This window comes from Mustelus asterias, unplaced genomic scaffold (assembly GCF_964213995.1).
Source record: "Mustelus asterias unplaced genomic scaffold, sMusAst1.hap1.1 HAP1_SCAFFOLD_250, whole genome shotgun sequence".
Classification (NCBI taxonomy): domain Eukaryota; kingdom Metazoa; phylum Chordata; class Chondrichthyes; order Carcharhiniformes; family Triakidae; genus Mustelus; species Mustelus asterias.
Genome location: NW_027590219.1, coordinates 538615 through 557973, shown reverse-complemented (window position 1 = coordinate 557973; position 19359 = coordinate 538615). Strand labels below are relative to the sequence as shown.

The window sequence follows — 19359 nt, the reverse complement described above, 5'->3', positions numbered from 1 at the left end:
TCCAATCAAAGAAGATCCATGAGTTCCTCTCACTTGGAGGTGAGGATGGAGCAGATAGAAAGACGGAGAATCCTTCAGAAGGAATTAACTTGTGTCAGATATTCAGGCGACTCACATTGTTTAACACAAAGCCAGTTTATTTGACTTTTAGCCAGGAGATTAGCACTTGTATAACTGGACTGGAGGTTAGTAACATCAGCAAAAACAGACCCCAAATGAACACAGTTCAATCCCGGACGTGATTAACAATATCCAATCATTGCAATTACTTGTGACCTCGCTGGTGTTTCAACATATGGGATGAATGAGCAAATTTCTTCTTACAGACAGTGCAAGTGAATGGTTTCTCCCCAGAGTGAACTCGTTCGTGTAACCGAAGATGGGATGGCTGAGTGAATTTCTTCCCACACTGGGAGCAGGTGTACGGCCTCTCCCCAGTGTGAGTGCGCTGGTGGAGAGAGGGTTGATACGAATGCTTGAACCCAGCCTCACAGTGAGAGCACCTGAACGGTCTTTCATCAGAGTGAATGAGCTGATGGCTCCTCAGTTCCCTCGAACTTTTAAAGCATTTCCCGCATTCTGCGCATTTGAAAGGTCTTTCGTCCGTATGAACCTGCTTGTGTCTCAGCAGGATAGATGAACTAGTAAATCCCTTCTCACACACTGAGCAAGTGAATGGTCTCTCCCTCGTGTGAACGCGCTGGTGTTGCTGCAGATGCGCATTGCGATTAAATCCCTTCCCACACTCGGAGCAGTTAAACAGCTTTTCCCTGGTGTGACAGCGTCTATGCATTTCCAGATCAGATGGGAAATTAAATTCCTTCCCACAGTCCCCACATTTACACAACTTCTTTCCAGTGTGACTGCGTTTGTGTTTCGACAGGCCAGATGATCGACTGTAGCCTTGTCCACACACAACACACATAAACGGTTTCTCTCCACTGTGAACGCTGCTTTTTTCATCCATGTTCAAAGTAAAATGATAGTCGGGTTACGATAAATTGGGTAATTCTGTCAGATTCTGCTGTGGGTTTGAATGTCCCGGCTGCAAATCCTTCTCTTCAAATATTCTGAGAGATTTAAAACAGAAAAAAAGAGAGAATGAGAAAACCCACAGGATCACAAAGGCAGTTTGTAAAATTGAACGGAATGGATCTGCTGATTTATGGAATCAACATGAGGGCAGGAAACTTGCCACAGCAATGGGATGAGAGAGAAAGAGGTGAGAGAGGCAGAGCGAAGTAGAGATTTTTTATAGATGTACAACTTGATAGGAACAGTGACAGAATCTCCCAAACCCTCAATCTCCGCAGTCTAGAATGACTAGGGGAAGCAGCTATATGTGAACATCACCTCCAAGTTGCCCTGCACATCAGCCTGATGTTTAATTTGTCTGACACCAGTCCTCCAATAATAAACTGGGAAATCTGAAGACATTGTCCAATTCCTGGCTGCTGACTCTTCCTGACAACTGTGGCAGAACCAATCTGTATCATTGTGTGTTTTTTTTAATTAATGGGATGTGAGCATTGCCAATGTTTATTGTCCATCCCTAACCATATTGCCAAATAAGGATGGCAGATTTCCTTTCCTAAAGGATATTAATGAACCAAGATGGGTTGCTACGACAATTGTCATTAGCCTTTTTAAATTTTATTTTTATTGAATTCAAATGGCCCCCAGATCTTGGCCTGAGTCTCTGGGCTCCTAGTCCAGCGACAATACCATTACGGGGAGTTGATGGCCAAGTGGTATTGTCACTAGACTATTAATCCAGAAACTCAGCCAACGTTCTGGAGGCCCGGGTTCGAATCCCACCACGGAAAGTGGTGGAATTTGAATTCAATAAACAAAAAAATTAGCTGGAATTAAGAATCTACCGATGACCATGTAACCATTGTTGTAAAAGCCTATTTGGAAATCTGCCATCCTTACTCCGTCTGGCTTACACATGACTCCAGAGCTACAGCTATATGCTTGACTCTCAACTGCCCTCAGGCAATTAGGGATGGGCAATAAATGCTGGTCAGCCAGCAATGACCACGTCCCATGAATGAATAATAACACCACCACCTTCCCTCATAAGATAATGAACGGCTTAGATAGGATGGACGTAGGGAAGTTGTTTCCATTAACAGGGGAGACTAGGACGCGGGGGCACAGCCTTAGAATAAAAGGGAGTCACTTTAGAACAGAGATGAGGAGAAATTTCTTCAGCCAGAGAGTGGTGGGTCTGTGGAATTCATTGCCACAGAGGGCTGTGGAGGCCGAGACGTTGAGCGTCTTCAAGACAGAAATTGATAAATTCTTGATTTCTCGAGGAATTAAGGGCTATGGGGAGAGAGCGGGTAAATGGAGTTGAAATCAACCATGATTGAATGGTGGAGTGGACTCGATGGGCCGAATGGCCTTACTTCCGCTCCTATGTCTTATGGTCTTATGGACCCCAAGATGAGTTTCTGACCACATTTCCATGTCATCATTAGAATCCTATTTTGGTCAGAGTATCATCAAACTTCACCTTTGCCTCATCTCATTGTCCACTGAAACCCTCATCTTACCCTCACAAGCTTCTGGTTAAGACACCACCTTAATGTTTGAAATGATTTTTCAAATCTCTTCATGGCCTTGACTCTCATGATCTCTATAAACTCCTCCAGATGCACAATGCTGACAAATCGCCACTCCTCTAATTCTAGCCTCCTCGCTCTCTACAGCTGTCCACCTCCCTTTCCTCTTTAAAATCTACCTCTTTGACCAAGCTTTTAGATATCTGCCCAAATATTTCCGACCATGGCTGATTGTTAATTGTTAACTCAGCAGGCCGGGTACTGCCTGTGGCGAGAGAAAGAGACAGAATGAACAATTCAGGAAGGTACTGCAGAATGAAATTTGAAGAATAAAAATGGTGCAGGATTTGATGGTCAATAAGCTCAGAAGTGGAAGAGAAATTGACTACAGGAAAAAAAAACGTCCTGATGCTGAAGGATGCACGGTGGCACAGTGGTTAGCACTGCTGCCTCACAGCACCAGGGACCCGGGTTGAATTCCAGCCTTGGGTGACTGTCAGTGTGGTGTTTGCACATTCTCCCTGTGCTGGCATGGGTTTCCTCCGGGTGCTCCGGTTTCCTCCCACTCCAGAAATGTGCAGGTTAGGTGGATTGGTCAAGCTAAATTGCCCATTACTGTCAGAGGGGTTAACAGGGTAAATATGTGAGGTTACGGGGATAGGGCCAGGGTGGGATTATTGCAGGTGCAAACCTGATGGACTGAATGACCTCCTTCTGCACTGTAGGTATTCCATGATTCTATGCTGTGGGAAGATAAAGCTAGTAATTTTTTTAAAAAGTCATTCACAGGAGAAGGACTGGCCCATCCCTAATTGCCCTTGGACTGAGTAGCTTGCTGAGCCATTTCAGAAGGCAGATAAGAGTCAGCCACATTGCTGAAAGTCTGGAGTCACATGTAGGCCAGGCCAGGTAAGGACAGCAGATTTTCTTCCCTAAAGGACATTAGTGAACCAGATAGGCTTTTAACAACAATCGACAATGGTTTCATGGTCATCAGTAAACACTAAATTCCAGATTTTTTGACTGCATTCAAATATCACCATCAATACATAGTCAGGGGAGAGACAGCAGTTGAAACTTCATTTAGACAATCTAACAGTAAAATATTAAACACAGTTAAAACGCACCCAGCATTAGAGACAGAGGGAAGTTAGACAATGACAGAAAGGTGATCAGGGAGGGCAGAGGTAAAACTGAGCAATGGATGGACATGGATTCAGATCCACAGTAAAGAAGTCAGACCAGCCACACATGGAACCTCTCTCAGATAACAGAACTCACCACTAAAAGCTCTCAGTTTCAGAGGAATGGTCACAAGCACTTGCCTCTGAAACAATGCCGCTGTTTTTAAAGATAAATCTGCTTCTGGGAGCTGCAGCTGGAAAGATCAGAAACCAGAGAGAGAGATTTCAAAACTCCCGCCACTGTGGGAACCCCGGAAGTGGGCGTGATGACACCACAATGGTGAGTGCGTGATGGCGTCACCGCATAGTTGCGACTGCGCGATGAGCTCAGAATCTGCACGTGCGCAAACACGTTGACAGGCCGTTCCAAGGGAAACTGCGCTTGCGCTGGCAGTGCAGATGCACAGTCTTGCAGTTGGATGTTGGGACATGTTGTGTCTGAACAAAGGAGAGTGAATCACCCAACAAACCCTCAACATGATCAGAACCACTTCACTCAGGTTCATTCACTGCAGTCCAGCTTGTATTTTCATATCACCTGATGAAGCAGCAGCGCTCGAAAGCTCATGGTTCCAGATAAACCTGTTGGACTCTAACCTGGTGTTGTGAGACTTCTTACTATTTTTATATCATAAGTGCCTGTTCCCCACATCCCTCCACCAGGGGCGGCACGGTGGTTAGCACTGGTGCCTCACAGCACCAGGGACCCAGGTTCAATTTCCGGCTTGGGTTACTTTCTATGCAGAGTCTGCATCTTCTCCCCGGGTCTGTGTAGGTTTTCTCCAGGTGCTCCGGTTTCTTCCCACTGTCCAAAAGACATGCTGGTTAGGTGCATTGGCCATGCTAAATTCTCCCTCAGTGTACCCGAACAGGTGCCGGAGTGTGGTGACTAGGGGATTTTAACAGTAATTTCATTGCAGTGTTAAAGTAAGCCCACTTGTGACTAATAAAAAAAATACTTTTACTTTACCTTCGAATATTCAATCTTTCAAAGTTTATCTTATCCTCTGTGTCTTCAATTCTTCCGGGTTAATCATTGTAACAATTCTCTGTTTTGATTTGATTTATTGTCACATTTATTGGGATACAGTGAAAGTATTGTGTCTGAACAGCGTGCAAGAAAATAAATACTGTTCATAGAGTACATAGCGGAGAAGGAAAGGCTGCAGAATATAATGTTGCACTTACAGATAGGGTCGAGAGAAAGATCTGCATTCAAAAGTCTGATGGTGGCAAAGAACAATACAGCACAGGAACAGGCCCTTCGGCCCTCCAAGCCCGCGCTGCTCCCTGGTCCAAACTAGACCATTCTTTTGTATCCCTCCATTCCCACTCCGTTCATATGGCTATCTAGATAAGTCTTAAATGTTCCCAGTGTGTCCGCCTCCACCACCTTGCCTGGCAGCGCATTCCAGGCCCCCACCACCCTCTGTGTAAAATATGTCCGTCTGATATCTGTGTTAAACCTCCCCCCTTTCACCTTGAACCTATGACTCCTCATGAATGTCACCACCGACCTGGGGAAAAGCTTCCCACCGTTCACCCTATCTATGCCTTTCATAATCTTATACACCTCTATAAAGTCTCCCCTCATCCTCCGTCTTTCCAGGGAGAACAACCCCAGTTTACCCAATCTCTCCTCATAACTAAGCCCCTCCATACCAGGCAACATCCTGGTAAACCTCCTCTGTACTCTCTCCAAAGCCTCCACCTCCTTCTGGTAGTGTGGCGACCAGAACTGGACGCATATTCCAAATGCGGCCGAACCAACGTTCTATACATCTGCAACATCAGACCCCAACTTTTATACTCTATGCCCCGTCCTATAAAGGCAAGCATGCCATATGCCTTCTTGACCACCTTCTCCACCTGTGACGTCACCTTCAAGGATCTGTGGACTTGCACACCCAGGTCCCTCTGCGTATCTACACCCTTTATGGTTCTGCCATTTATCGTATAGCTCCTCCCTACATTATTTCTACCAAAATGCATCACTTCGCATTCATCAGGATTGAACTCCATCTGCCATTTCTTTGCCCAAATTTCCAGCCCATCTATATCCTTCTGTAGCTTCTGACAATGCTCCTCACTATCTGCAAGTCCTGCCAATTTTGTGTTGTCCGCAAACAGGGAAGAAGCTGTTCTTGAGTCCGCTAGTACATCATCTCACCTTTAAAAAAATGATCTCAACTTTAAACTTTAACCTGGCTTTACATGTCCAGATTCAGCACCAATCCAGGATTAAGTTATAACCATAACCTTTTCTTCATGGGATAGGAAATTGTGAATTTCTTGTTATAAACCATTCCTGAAATGCTGCAGGTCCTGGAATGTAAAAGGGAAATTTGTGCTGATCTAGATTAAAGGGAACTGACCAAAATCAGTTGATCCTTTCAATTGGGTAAATATGGAAAAATGATTTCCTCTGGTGGGGAATCAAGAACAAGGGAACATTGTGTGAAAGATTGGAGCTCAGAGTGAAATCGGGCAGTAATTCTTCAACTGTGACGAAAAGTCAAAGGACCTGAAACCTTAACTCTGCTTTCTCTCTTGATAAATATGGGCAGACACGCTGAGTTTTTCCAGTTCTTGTAGCAATTCTCTCCACATGGAAATAGAAAACAAAGGGTGGAAAATCAGATTTAGGAGAATGATTCCAGGAATGAGAAACTTCAGTGATGAAGACAGATTGGAGAATTTGGGACTCTTTCACTTGGAGAAAAGACTGAGAGGAGATTTGATAGAAACATTCAAAATCATGGCGTGCAGAAGAGATTCACTGAGACAATCACAGGGAATAGAGGCTTTAGTTATCAGAAAAGATTCTAGAAACTGGGGCTCTTTTCACGAGAACTGATTGAAAATCTGGGGATGGGTTCAAAATTTTATCAGGCAAATGAGAAAAAACTATTTCCCAAGTCGATGAGTCAGCAACTAACAGACATCAGATTTAAATCATCACCAAAAGACTCAGAGCCAAGGATGAAATATTGAACAGATTGTACAACATTGAATTGGACTCTCACTGTCCCTGTGGATTTGTGATGTGGAGTTGCTGGTGTTGGACTGGGGTAAGCACAGTAAGTAGTCTCACAACACCAGGTTAAAGTCCAATGGGTTTATTTGGTAGCATGAGCTTTTGGAGCGCTGCTCCTTCATAACGCACTCACCTGATGAAGGAGCGGCGCTCTGAAAGCTCGTGCTACCAAATAAACCTGTTGGATTTTAACCTGGTGTTGTGAGACTACTTCCTGTGGATTTGTGTCCACACTGTCCCATTAAACACTGAGGACAGCTACATGGCTGTGTTACCGACACCTCCTCAGGATATCCAGGCTAAGAGAGACACACTTGAAGGAATGGGCAGCTGGGACTTGTCCATGAGGGTAACCAGAGGTTTGAAAACTGAAATAATCCACAGTAATGATGAGGTGTTAGTCTTGTCTCAGTGGTTGCTTTCTCATATCTGAGTCAGGAGGCTGTGTTTTCAAATCCAGAGAAGTGAACAGAAATTCCAGGCTGACATTCCACTGCAGTACTGAGGGAGCCCCGCACTGTCAGAGGTCCTGTGTTCCAAGTGAGACTGAACAGTCAGGCATAAGAGATCCATTGATGCTCTTTCAAAGAGCAGGGGATTTCTCCCCAGAGTCTTGATCAACCTTTATCCCTCAATCAAGATCACTCAAATACATTATCTGGATTATTTTCTATGGGATCTTGCTGCGCAAATGAGCTGCTGCATTTCCAACACTGTCTGATTGGCCAGAAAAGCTTTGGAACAACCTGATGTCAGGAAAGGCTCAACACAAATATAAATGTTCCTTCAACTGAGAGAAGACCCAGAAATGGAACAGTGGAGAACAGGATTTCAGTTAGTCTCTTAACAAATACGCAACACACCGGGTGTTTAATACTGAGCTAATTTATTTCACCTGTATTCAGAATCTTAAACTCCAGCTCAGTTCTTCGGATGATTAACATAGTCATAGAGGTTTACAGCATGGAAACAGGCCCTTCGGCCCAACTTGTCCATGCTGCCCTTTTTTTTAAACCCCTAAGCTAATCCCAATTGCCTACATTTGGCCCATATCCCTCTATACACATCTTACCCATGTAACTATCTAAATGCTTTTTAAAAGACAAAATTGTACCCACCTCTACTACTACCTCTGGCAGCTTGTTCCAGACACTCACCACCCTCTGTATGAAGAAATTGCCCCTCTGGACACTTTTGTATCTCTCCCCTCTCACCTTAAACCTTTGCCCTCTCGTTTTAGACTCCCCTACCTTTGGGAAAAGATATTGACTATCTAGCTGATCTGGCCCCTCATTATTTTATAGACCTCTATAAGATCACCCCTCAGCCTCCTACGCTCCAGAGAAAAAAGTCCCAGTCTATCCAGCCTCTCCTTATAACTCAAACCATCAAGTCCCGGTAGCATCTGAGTAAATCTTTTCTGCACTCTTTCTAGTTTAATAATATCCTTTCTATAATAGGGTGACCAGAACCGCACACAGTATTCCAATTGTGGCCTTACCAATGTCTTGTACAACATCAACAGAAACAAACTGAAAAAGTTAGAATGAACATGGTTCAATCCAGGATGTGATTAACAGCAGCAATAACAGCAGAATCCAATCCCTGCTGTTACTTGTGAACCCGCTGGTGTCTCAGTAGGTGGGATGAATTAGTGAATCTCTTCCCACACAGGGAACAGGTGAATGGCCTCTCCCCTGTGTAAACTTCTTTGTATCTCAGTAGGTGGGATGACTGAATGAATCCCTTCCCACATTCGGAGCAGGTGAATGGCCTCTCCCCAGTGTGAACTTGCTGGTGTGTCTGCAGGTTGGATGATTGATCCCTTCCCACACGCAGAGAAGGTCTCTGCTCAGTGTGAATACGGTGGTGAGTCAGCAAATATGGTTTCCTTTTAAAACTGTTCTCACAGTCAGAGCAAGTGAAAAGTTTGTTCTCAGAATGAACAAGATGGTGTGTCTGAAGACAGGATAACTGAGTGAATCCTTTCCCACACCCAGAGCAGGTGAATGGCCGTTCCCCGGTGTGACTGCGTCGATGAGCTTCCAGATTGGATGGAGAACTGAATCCTTTCCCACAGAACTCACATTTCCACGGTTTCTCCATGGTGTTGGTATCCGTGTGTCTCTCCAGGTTGGATGATCAGTTGAAGCCTCATCCATACACAGAACATCTGTACAGTTTCTTCTCGCTGTGAATGGTGTGATGTTTTTCAGGCTGTGTAACTGGTTAAAGCTCTTTCCACAGTCAGTTCACTGGAACACTCGCACTCTGGTGTGTGTGTGTCTCAGTGATTTTCCAGTCATACTGATGTTTGAAATCTTTTCCCACAGACAGAACAGACCAACATTTCTCCTTCCACATTCAAAGGTCGATAATATTCGGCTCCTGATGAATTGAGTGAATTTTTCAGATATTGAAATGTGTTTCCCGACTGTCACTCCCTGTGGGAAAGGTGTTGAAAAAAGCTGTCAATGCAGGGACAAGATAACATTCAGAACAAACATTTCTTTTGGTTTGAGTTTGCTGTGTGTAAATCTTCCCCTTCTAACCCTCTGTAAGAGGAATTCCCAAAATCCATCACTGTCAGTCCAGGATACAAAATCTGAATTTGGTTATCTGAAGGGGATGAATGATCCGGGTTACAGGGAGGAGGCAGGGAAATAGCTCTCCATGAATTGCTCGTTCCGAGAGCCAGCACAGACGCAATGGGCCAAATGGCCTCTTTCTGTGCTGTAACAATTCTGGGAAATTCACAACATTCCCTCCTCCGAGCCCAGGATGACGACACATTTGATTTGATTTATTGTCACATGTGAAAAGTAATGTTTCTTGCGCGCTGTGCAGACAAAACATACCATTCATCGAGTACATAAGGGAGAAGGAAAGGAGAGAGTGCAGATTACAGTATTTCAGTCATAGTTAGGGTGTAGAGAAAGATCAGCTTAATATGTGTACATGTGACCAGCTGCTCATTGCCCCCTATGAGGATGGCAGCTGTTAATCTGGGCCCACCACCCGGGCAATGCCCAGAGCTGCCAACCCTAATGGGGCAAATGTGGATTTGGGATTTGCCGCCTGAGGGAAGTGTTTGTGAATCTTCCTTGCCCACACACTGACTCTCCGCCACTGATTGTGCAAGAAATCATTTGATTTTTAAAACTGGGATGTTAACAGGTGGGAAAGCTGAGTAAATCCTGTCAGAGACAGGAAGTGTCTGAACCCTTTCTCAGTGTGACTGTCCGACTGTGTCACTGAATGGGACGAGTTAATCCCTTTCATCATGCAGCTGGTAAGCTCTCCCCCAGCAGGACTGGATCGAGCTTCCAGCTCAGATAGGTGACTGAATCCCACCCTCAGTCAATATCAACAACAAGCTGCATTTATATAGCACCTCGACCATCCTCAACACACCCCAAAACCCTTCACAGGAACGTTGACGGTCCCACAGTGGGCTCTGATGAAAGGTCATCGAGCAAACATGAAGACTGTTTCTCCCTTCATAGATGGAGACTGAACATCTGAGTATTTCCCAAACCTGGAGGATTTTGCTTTTGGCCAATGTTAAGACCTGTGGTTCCTGATATGTTTGAGTTTAAATCTCCAATTTGGTCCCCAGAATACCCAGGAAAATATCTGGAAAGTAAAAAGGAGGCAGGAGTTATACAATAAATGGCAGAGCCATCAAGAGTATAGAAACACAGAGGGACCTAGGTGTGCAAGTCCACAAATCCTTGAAGGTGGCAACGCAGGTGGAGAAGGTGGTGAAGAAGGCATATGGGATGCTTGCCTTTATAGGACAGGGTATAGAGTATAAAAGCTGGAGTCTGATGATGCAGCTGTATAGAACGCTGGTTAGGCCACATTTGGAGTACTGCGTCCAGTTCTGGTCGCCGCACTACCAGAAGGACGTGGAGGCGTTAGAGAGAGTGCAGAGAAGGTTTACCAGGATGTTGCCTGGTATGGAGGGTCTTAGCTATGAGGAGAGATTGGGTAAACTGGGGTTGTTCTCCCTGGAAAGACGGAGAATGAGGGGAGATCTAATAGAGGTGTACAAGATTATGAATGGTATAGATAGGGTGAACAGTGGGAAGCTTTTTCCCAGATCAGAAGTGACGGTCACGAGGGGTCATGGGCTCAAGGTGAGAGGGTCGAAGTATAACTCAGATATTAGAGCGATGTTTTTTACACAGAGGGTGGTGGGGGCCTGGAATGCGCTGCCAAGTAGGGTGGTGGAGGCAGACACGCTGACATCGTTTAAGACTTACCTGGATAGTCACATGAGCAGCCTGGGAATGGAGGGATACAAACGATTGGTCTAGTTGGACCAAGGGGCGGCACAGGCTTGGAGGGCCGAAGGGCCTGTTTCCTGTGCTGTTCTGTTCTTTGTTCTTTGGTTACAGGGAAGGTGGAAGCTCTTCATGCCGGATGACACCAATCTCTTTATACCCGAAACAAACCAAGACCACAGTCACTGATACCAATCTCCTCCTGTCTGATATAAACCCCACACTGACACCAATCTCCTCCTGTCTGATATAAACCCCACAGTCACTGACACCAATCTCCTCCTGTCTGATATAAACCCCACACTGACACCAATCTCCTCCTGTCTGATATAAACCCCACACTGACACCAATCTCCTCCTGTCTGATATAAACCCCACACTGACACCAATCTCCTCCTGTCTGATATAAACCCCACACTGACACCAATCTCCTCCTGTCTGATATAAACCCCACACTGACACCAATCTCCTCCTGTCTGATATAAACCCCACACTGACACCAATCTCCTCCTGTCTGATATAAACCCCACACCGACACCAATCACCTCCTGTCTGATATAAACCCCACACTGACACCAATCTCCTCCTGTCTGATATAAACCCCACAGTCACTGACACCAATCTCCTCCTGTCTGATATAAACCCCACACTGACACCAATCTCCTCCTGTCTGATATAAACCCCACACTGACACCAATCTCCTCCTGTCTGATATAAACCCCACACTGACACCAATCTCCTCCTGTCTGATATAAACCCCACACTGACACCAATCTCCTTCTGTCTGATATAAACCCCACACTGACACCAATCTCCTTCTGTCTGATATAAACCCCACACTGACACCAATCTCCTCCTGTCTGATATAAACCCCACACTGACACCAATCTCCTCCTGTCTGATATAAACCCCACACTGACACCAATCTCCTCCTGTCTGATATAAACCCCACACTGACACCAATCTCCTCCTGTCTGATATAAACCCCACACTGACACCAATCTCCTCCTGTCTGATATAAACCCCACACTGACACCAATCTCCTCCTGTCTGATATAAACCCCACACTGACACCAATCTCCTCCTGTCTGATATAAACCCCACACTGACACCAATCTCCTCCTGTCTGATATAAACCCCACACTGACACCAATCTCCTTCTGTCTGATATAAACCCCACACTGACACCAATCTCCTCCTGTCTGATATAAACCCCACACTGACACCAATCTCCTCCTGTCTGATATAAACCCCACACTGACACCAATCTCCTCCTGTCTGATATAAACCCCACACTGACACCAATCTCCTCCTGTCTGATATAAACCCCACACTGACACCAATCTCCTCCTGTCTGATATAAACCCCACACTGACACCAATCTCCTCCTGTCTGATATAAACCCCACACTGACACCAATCTCCTCCTGTCTGATATAAACCCCACACTGACACCAATCTCCTCCTGTCTGATATAAACCCCACACTGACACCAATCTCCTCCTGTCTGATATAAACCCCACACTGACACCAATCTCCTCCTGTCTGATATAAACCCCACACTGACACCAATCTCCTTCTGTCTGATATAAACCCCACACTGACACCAATCTCCTCCTGTCTGATATAAACCCCACACTGACACCAATCTCCTCCTGTCTGATATAAACCCCACACTGCCACCAATCTCCTCCTGTCTGATATAAACCCCACACTGACACCAATCTCCTCCTGTCTGATATAAACCCCACACTGACACCAATCTCCTCCTGTCTGATATAAACCCCACACTGACACCAATCTCCTCCTGTCTGATATAAACCCCACACTGACACCAATCTCCTCCTGTCTGATATAAACCCCACACTGACACCAATCTCCTCCTGTCTGATATAAACCCCCACACTGACACCAATCTCCTCCTGTCTGATATAAACCCCACACTGACACCAATCTCCTCCTGTCTGATATAAACCCCACACTGACACCAATCTCCTCCTGTCTGATATAAACCCCACAGTCACTGACACCAATCTCCTTCTGTCTGATATAAACCCCACACTGACACCAATCTCCTCCTGCCTGATATAAACCCCACACTGACACCAATCTCCTCCTGTCTGATATAAACCCCACACTGACACCAATCTCCTCCTGTCTGATATAAACCCCACACTGACACCAATCTCCTCCTGTCTGATATAAACCCCACACTGACACCAATCTCCTCCTGTCTGATATAAACCCGTGTGGTTTTTGCTACCAAATAAACCTGTTGGACTTTAACCTGGTGTTGTTAAACTTCTTACTGTGATATAAACCCCACAGTCACTTTAACTTGGTGTTGTGAGACTTCTTACTATGCTTACCCCAGTCCAACGCCGGCATCTCCACATCATGATATAAACCCCACAGTCACTGACACCAACCTCCTCCTGTCTGATACAAAACCCCACACTGACACCAATCTCCTCCTGTCTGATATAAACCCCAGCCACTGACACCAACCTCCTCCTATCTGATTATAATGTAGCCCCACATTCTCAGAAAGAATATACACAAGTTTGTTATTTCGATTGGACTTTTTCCATTCCTGAGCTGAGGGGATTTCTGTACCAGACGGGATGGGTAACATTTGGAGCCTCTCAATTCTCCATCAATTCCCATTCCCCTTCTTTCTGGTGGATAACGGAGCTCTCACTGTGTGTAATGTGCAGGTCAGCAAGAATTGTCAGCAAGGATTAATCAGCACTTTCTAATTGGAGATGTTCATCAGTGGAACCTCTCAAACATTTGTAGAGTTTGAACCAAAGATCAATTTAGGATTCAAGTAAAAGTTTAATACTTGTGCGAAAATAATTGCTGGTGGAATTCTCTGAATTCAGGGGAATGATCATAGACACATATTCTGAAAGGGAGACTGCAGGCCCAAGAACATAATCAGCCAATTATGGTTGGTAACATCAGATAAAGAAACCTGAATTGTCAGAATGAAATGGTTCAGTACTGGGCATTGTGAATGCCAGCAACATCAGTGGAATCCAAACCCTTCAGTCACTTGTGAACTTGCTGGTGTGTCAGCAGGTGGGCTGACTGACTGAATCCCCTCTCACACACTGAACAGGTGAATGGCTTCTCCCGGGTATGAATTCGCTGGTGTGTCAGAAGGTTGGATGAAGTTGTGAACCCTTTCTCACACATGGAACAAATGAATGGCCTCTTGCCAGTATGAACGCGCTGGTGTGTCAGAAGGTTTGATGAATTAGTGAATCTCTTCTCACACACAGAGCAGGTGAATGGCCTCTCCCCAGTGTGAACTCGCTGGTGTGTCAGCAGCTGGGATAACTGAGTGAATCCCCTCCCACAAACAGAGCAGGTGAATGGCTTCTCTCCAGTATGAACTCTCCAGTGTATCAGAAGCTCAGATGACTGCGCAAATCCCTTCCCACACACACAACAGGGGAACGGTCTCTCCCCTGTGTGAAATCGCTGGTGTCTCAGCAGAGTGGTTGACTGAGTGAATCCCTTCCCACACACAGAGCAGGTGAATGGCTTCTCTCCAGTGTGACTGCGTCGATGAATTTCCAGCAGGGATGGGTATTTGAATCCCTTTCCACAATCCCCACATTTACACGGTTTCCCTGTGGTGCTGGTATCCTTGTTTCTCTCCAGGTTGGTTGATCAGTTCAAGCCTCGTACATAGTACACGTGGATTCTATCTGCTTCAAATGTTGAAATGTTTTAAAGGCTATGCAACTTGTTAAAACAATCTTCCCTCCACATTCAAAGGCCAATGATACTCACACTCTGATTCATTGAGTATCAGATGTTGATGCGATGTTTGGTTTGCATTTCCTATCTCCAAATCCTCTGCTTCTAATAACCTGATAAAGGAGTTTAAAAAGTCATCACTGTCAGTACAAGATGGAAATTCAGAACAGACAGTTCTCATTTGGTGGAATATTTTTCACTTTCATTCCCCAAATGACTTTGACCCTGAATTGATCCTTAATTAAATATTTTCTCCACAAATCCTCAGCTTCTAATATGCTTTCAATGGGGTTTACAAATGTAACCAAATGTCAGTCCAGGACAGAAACTCTTAACAGACAATTCTAGTTTCTCTGGAACATTTTATCCTATCTTGTTCCCCCAAATCTGTCAATTCCCGTCCCACACACTCTCTGGATATCCAAATTAAGTTTTAGATAATTTTTTCCAGATCCTTTTAAAGTAAAGTCCATTTATTAGTCACAAGTAGGCTTACATTAACACTGCAATGAAGTTACCATGAAAATCCCCGAGTCGCCACACTCCAGCGTCTGTTCGGGTACACTGAGAGAGAATTTAGCATGGCCAATGCACCTAACCAGCACATTTTTCAGATTGTGGGAGGAAACCGGAGCACCCGGAGGAAACCCACGCAGACACGGGGAGGACATGCAAACTCCACACAGACCCAATCCGGGAAACGAACCCAGGTCCCTGGCGCTGAAAAGCAGCAGTGCTAACCACTGTACCTGACAAATTTAACAAAAAAATCCAATTTTAACAAAAATAATAAACTGAACATAATTTCATTCATACCTTGTGACAAAACAGGAATCTGAATCTTGTGCCCAGAATGGAATGTGTGGAGATTTTCTCAGAGAAGCCTCAGTCACCCTCACTGAGACTAAATTTAAATTGTAAATTGTATTAATTGAATGGATTTGAAGTCCTGTCCCCAGAACATTGTGCTGTCTCTCTGGATTACTAATGCAGTGACATTGTCACTCGGTCACCGTGTCCCCTTCTCTCTTTGTTGGAGATGGTTTGAGGGGAGAAGCCGGAAGCAGTGGACAGGGAGAGTGGAGAATGTTCATTGTAAACCCCGCCCCCCCGGCACTGACCTCTCACCCGACACCTCACAATGCCCGGGGACTGATTGACGGCAGCTCCGGGCCAATAGAAGGAGAGGAGGCTGGACGGTCGCGAGGGAGCTGCTGGTCCTCCGACCAATCGGAGTGAATGAGGGGCGGGGCTGAGTGAAGCATGCGCAGTGTGATTAATGGCGGTGGAGACATTCTTTCTCGGATCCACAATCAGTAAAGGTGGGAATGGCGGGGCGGAGGACGCGATAGACCAGGCGGGGGTTTGGAGAGGCGTCGTAAACATGTTACGTAAGCTGCGAACTCTTAAAAAGAACTGAGTGATATCAGAGGATGGTCCCGGCCCTCAGCGCAGAGCAGGGCGTCAGCATTCTCCCAGTTACAGACCCGGGTTCATCAGGGCCATCGTCATCGGGGCACGAGCAACACGGCGCGTGCGCAGTCGCCGTCTTCAGTCGGCGCACAAGCAACACGGCGCATGCGCAGTAGCCGTCTTCAGTCGGCGCACGAGCAACACGGCGCATGCGCAGTCGCCATCTTTGTTTGGGGCAATGTTTTGGAATTACCACTGACAGAATGTGAATAACTTGACCATCGACCTGCTTCACCCTTTCACTTCCAATTTCTTACTGACGAGAACAACGATATCAGGGCAGTTGCAATCATTTATATTCATATTGTGTCTTTAACATAATAAAACAGCCCCAGACATTTTCTCACAAATATTAGACAGTGACATTTGATACTGAGCTATATTAGGACAGGTGACCAAATGTTTGGTCAAAGAGGTGGGTTTTAAAGAAAGCAGAGGTGATGGACAGGCAGAGAGATTTGAAGAAGAGATTGCAGAGCTTGTGGCCTGTGCAACTGAAAGGATGATTTGTAATGGTATAATGATTAAAACTGAGAATGCTCAAGAGGAATTAGATTATCGTTGAGATCTCAGAGGAGTGTGTGGCTGGAGAAGATTACAGACACAGGAATGATTGTAACCATGGAGGAAAACAAAGATGAGAATTTTAAAATTCTGATGCTTCTTAAAAGGAAGCATTTGTAGATCAGCAAGCATAGGGGCGATGGGTGAACATGATTTGGTGTGAGTAAGCATATGGGCAGTTTAGGATGGTTTGGAGGGGGTTGCTTAATGTTGGAGGCCGGTTGGAACTGTATTGGAATTGTTTAGTCTGGAGGTAAGAAAGGAATGGATGATGGATTCTGCAGCGACATGATGGCACAGTGGTTAGCACTGCTGCCTCACAGTGCCAGGGACCCGGGTTCGATTCCCAGCTTGGGTCACTGTCTGTCTGGAGTCTCCACATTCTCCCCGTGTCTGCGTGGGTTTCCTCCGGGTGCTCCGGTTTCCTCCCATACTCCAGAGATGTGTGGATTAAGTTGATTGGCTATGCTAAGTTGCCCCTTAGTGTCAGGGTTTAGCAGGGTAAATACATGGGGCAATGGGGATAGGGCCGAGGTGGGATTGTTGTCGGTGTGGGCCGAATGTCCTCCTTCTGCACTGTAGAGATTCTATGATTAACTGAGGCTAAGGCAGAGTTGGGGGATGTTACTGAGGTGGAAATAGATGATTTTGGTGATGATGATGATGATGTGGATATGTGGTCTAAAACTCTTCTCAAGTAAGACACCATGGTTGTGAACAACTTAGTTCAGCTTCAGATATTTAACATGGAGAGGGTGGAGTCAGTTGTGAGGGTGGTGAAGTTTGTAGTGGGGACTGAAGACAATGACTCCAGTCTTCCCGATATTCAAATGCTGGAAACTTCTGCTCATGCAGTAATTGATGTCAGACAAGTCAGGATGTTGTATGAGTTGGAGGGGAACTAGGAGGTGATAATCTTCACATGCACCTACTACCCTGGTCCAGCTAAATGGTGGAGGTTGAGAGATTAGGAGATTCTCTCAGAGTTCTGGTCAGGATGTAGATGTAGAGAAACCCTCTGATTCTTCCACCTCTCTCTCACCCCTTCGATAGATATTGGTTCATGTGTCAGTCCAGACCAGGCGGCAGGTTTCCTTCCCTGAAGCACATTAGTGAATCAGTTGGGTTTTTATGACTATCCAGCAGTTTTCATGGTCACTTTTTCTTAATGCCGGCCCCACAAATTACCCCATTCATTCAGCTCAATTTCACAACCTGTTTTTGTGTGTTCTCTCTCACTCCCTTTTTTTCTGTTTTAAATCAATTTCACAGTGTCTTAGAAGATTAGGATTTGCAGTTGGGAAACTGAAACCAAATTCCACATCAGGATCTCAGAGCTGCCTAATTTTTTGTGACCGGAATATCATCGGATTTTGAACATGGAAGGAAAAAGCACCGTTCACAGTGGGGAGAAACCATACTCGTGTTCCGTTTGTGGACAAGACTTCAACCAATCATCTGGCCTGTTCAAACATAAATGCAGTCATGATGGGGAGAAGCCGTGGAAATGTGGGGTCTGTGGGAAGGGATTCAATTACCCATCCCAGCTGGAAACCCATCGGCGTGGTCACACCGGGGAGAGGCCGTTCACCTGCTCGGACTGCGGGAAGGGATTCACTAAGTTATCCACCCTGCAAAATCACCAGCGCACACACACTGGGCAGAGGCCATTCACCTGCTCTTTGTGTGGGAAGGGATTCACTCAGTCATCCACCCTGATTAAACACAAACTAATTCACACTGGGGAGAGACCATTCACCTGCTCTGTGTGTGGGATGGGATTCACTCAGTCATCCACGCTGCTGACACACCAGCGAGTTCACACCGGGGAGAAGCGATTCACCTGCTCTGAGTGTGGAAAGGGATTCACTCACAAATCCACCCTGCTGACACACCAGCAAGTTCACACGAGGCAGAGACCATTCACCTGCTCCCAGTGTGGGAAGGGATTTGTTAATTCATCCATCCTAATTACACACCAAAGAGGCCACACTGATGAGAGACCGTTTAAGTGTCTGAAGTGTGGGAAATGTTTTAAAACCTCGCAGGAACTGGTGTCCCATCAACAAGTTCACACTGGCGAGAAACCATTCAGATGCTCTCACTGTGGGACTGGGTTCAGGCGATCATCTCATCTCACTGTACATCAGCGGGTTCACACCGGGGAGAGACCATTCACCTGCGCCAAGTGTGGGAAGAGATTCACTCAGTCATCCGCATTGCTGAGACACCAGCAAGTTCATAAATAACTGGAGATTGGATGTTGTTGTCAATCACACTGTGGTCTGCACCTGCTGATGTTAATAAACTTCAGGCCAGTTATAGAGGCGAATATTCTGGACAACATTCAAATACACCGTCTTTGTGTTAATGTATTGTCTGTTGTCTTTTTAAAAAATCTGTGAATGGTTCTCCTTTTGAAGGGCCTCTCTCCCGTCTCCTCCGTCCTCATCTTCAACAACAAGTGTGAGG

At 45.6% G+C, this 19359-nt stretch overlaps 2 protein-coding genes across 3 annotated transcripts; one reads left to right on the top strand and one right to left on the bottom strand.

The window, feature by feature from the left end:
* Positions 1-265: 265 nt before the first annotated feature.
* LOC144485950 (uncharacterized) lies at positions 266-16474 on the bottom strand. Its single transcript, XM_078204023.1, has 4 exons — positions 16334-16474; positions 14174-14745; positions 8451-8616; positions 266-829 (listed from the first exon to the last, which is right to left on the bottom strand). The coding sequence occupies exons 1-4, from the start codon at positions 16472-16474 to the stop codon at positions 266-268; spliced, it is 1443 nt and encodes a 480-aa protein (XP_078060149.1).
* LOC144485938 (uncharacterized) lies at positions 15973-19306 on the top strand. 2 transcript variants are annotated; one of them, XM_078204011.1, is made up of 2 exons: positions 15973-16172; positions 18160-19306. In XM_078204011.1, the coding sequence occupies exon 2, from the start codon at positions 18267-18269 to the stop codon at positions 19134-19136; it is 870 nt and encodes a 289-aa protein (XP_078060137.1). In that variant the 5' UTR covers positions 15973-16172; positions 18160-18266; the 3' UTR covers positions 19137-19306. The 2 variants fall into 2 exon arrangements, with proteins under 2 accessions (XP_078060137.1, XP_078060136.1); XM_078204010.1 differs by having other exon boundaries at positions 15973-16241.
* The last annotated feature ends 53 nt before the right edge of the window (positions 19307-19359 follow it).

What these genes read in the sequence shown, in the direction of transcription:
- LOC144485950 (XM_078204023.1), bottom strand. Translation starts at nt 16,474, where the DNA reads ATGCGCCGTGTTGCTCGTGCGCCGACTGAAGACGGCTACTGCGCATGC. An exon ending in GCCCTGATGAACCCGGGTCT is followed by an intron (nt 14,746 to 16,333) that starts GTAACTGGGAGA and finishes ACCAACCTGGAG; the next exon opens with AGAAACAAGGATACCAGCAC. An exon ending in GTTCCCTGTGTGGGAAGAGA is followed by an intron (nt 830 to 8,450) that starts TTCACTAATTCA and finishes AAATGTGGGGAC; the next exon opens with TGTGGGAAGGAATTTAATTT.
- LOC144485938 (XM_078204011.1), top strand. Translation starts at nt 18,267, where the DNA reads ATGGAAGGAAAAAGCACCGTTCACAGTGGGGAGAAACCATACTCGTGT.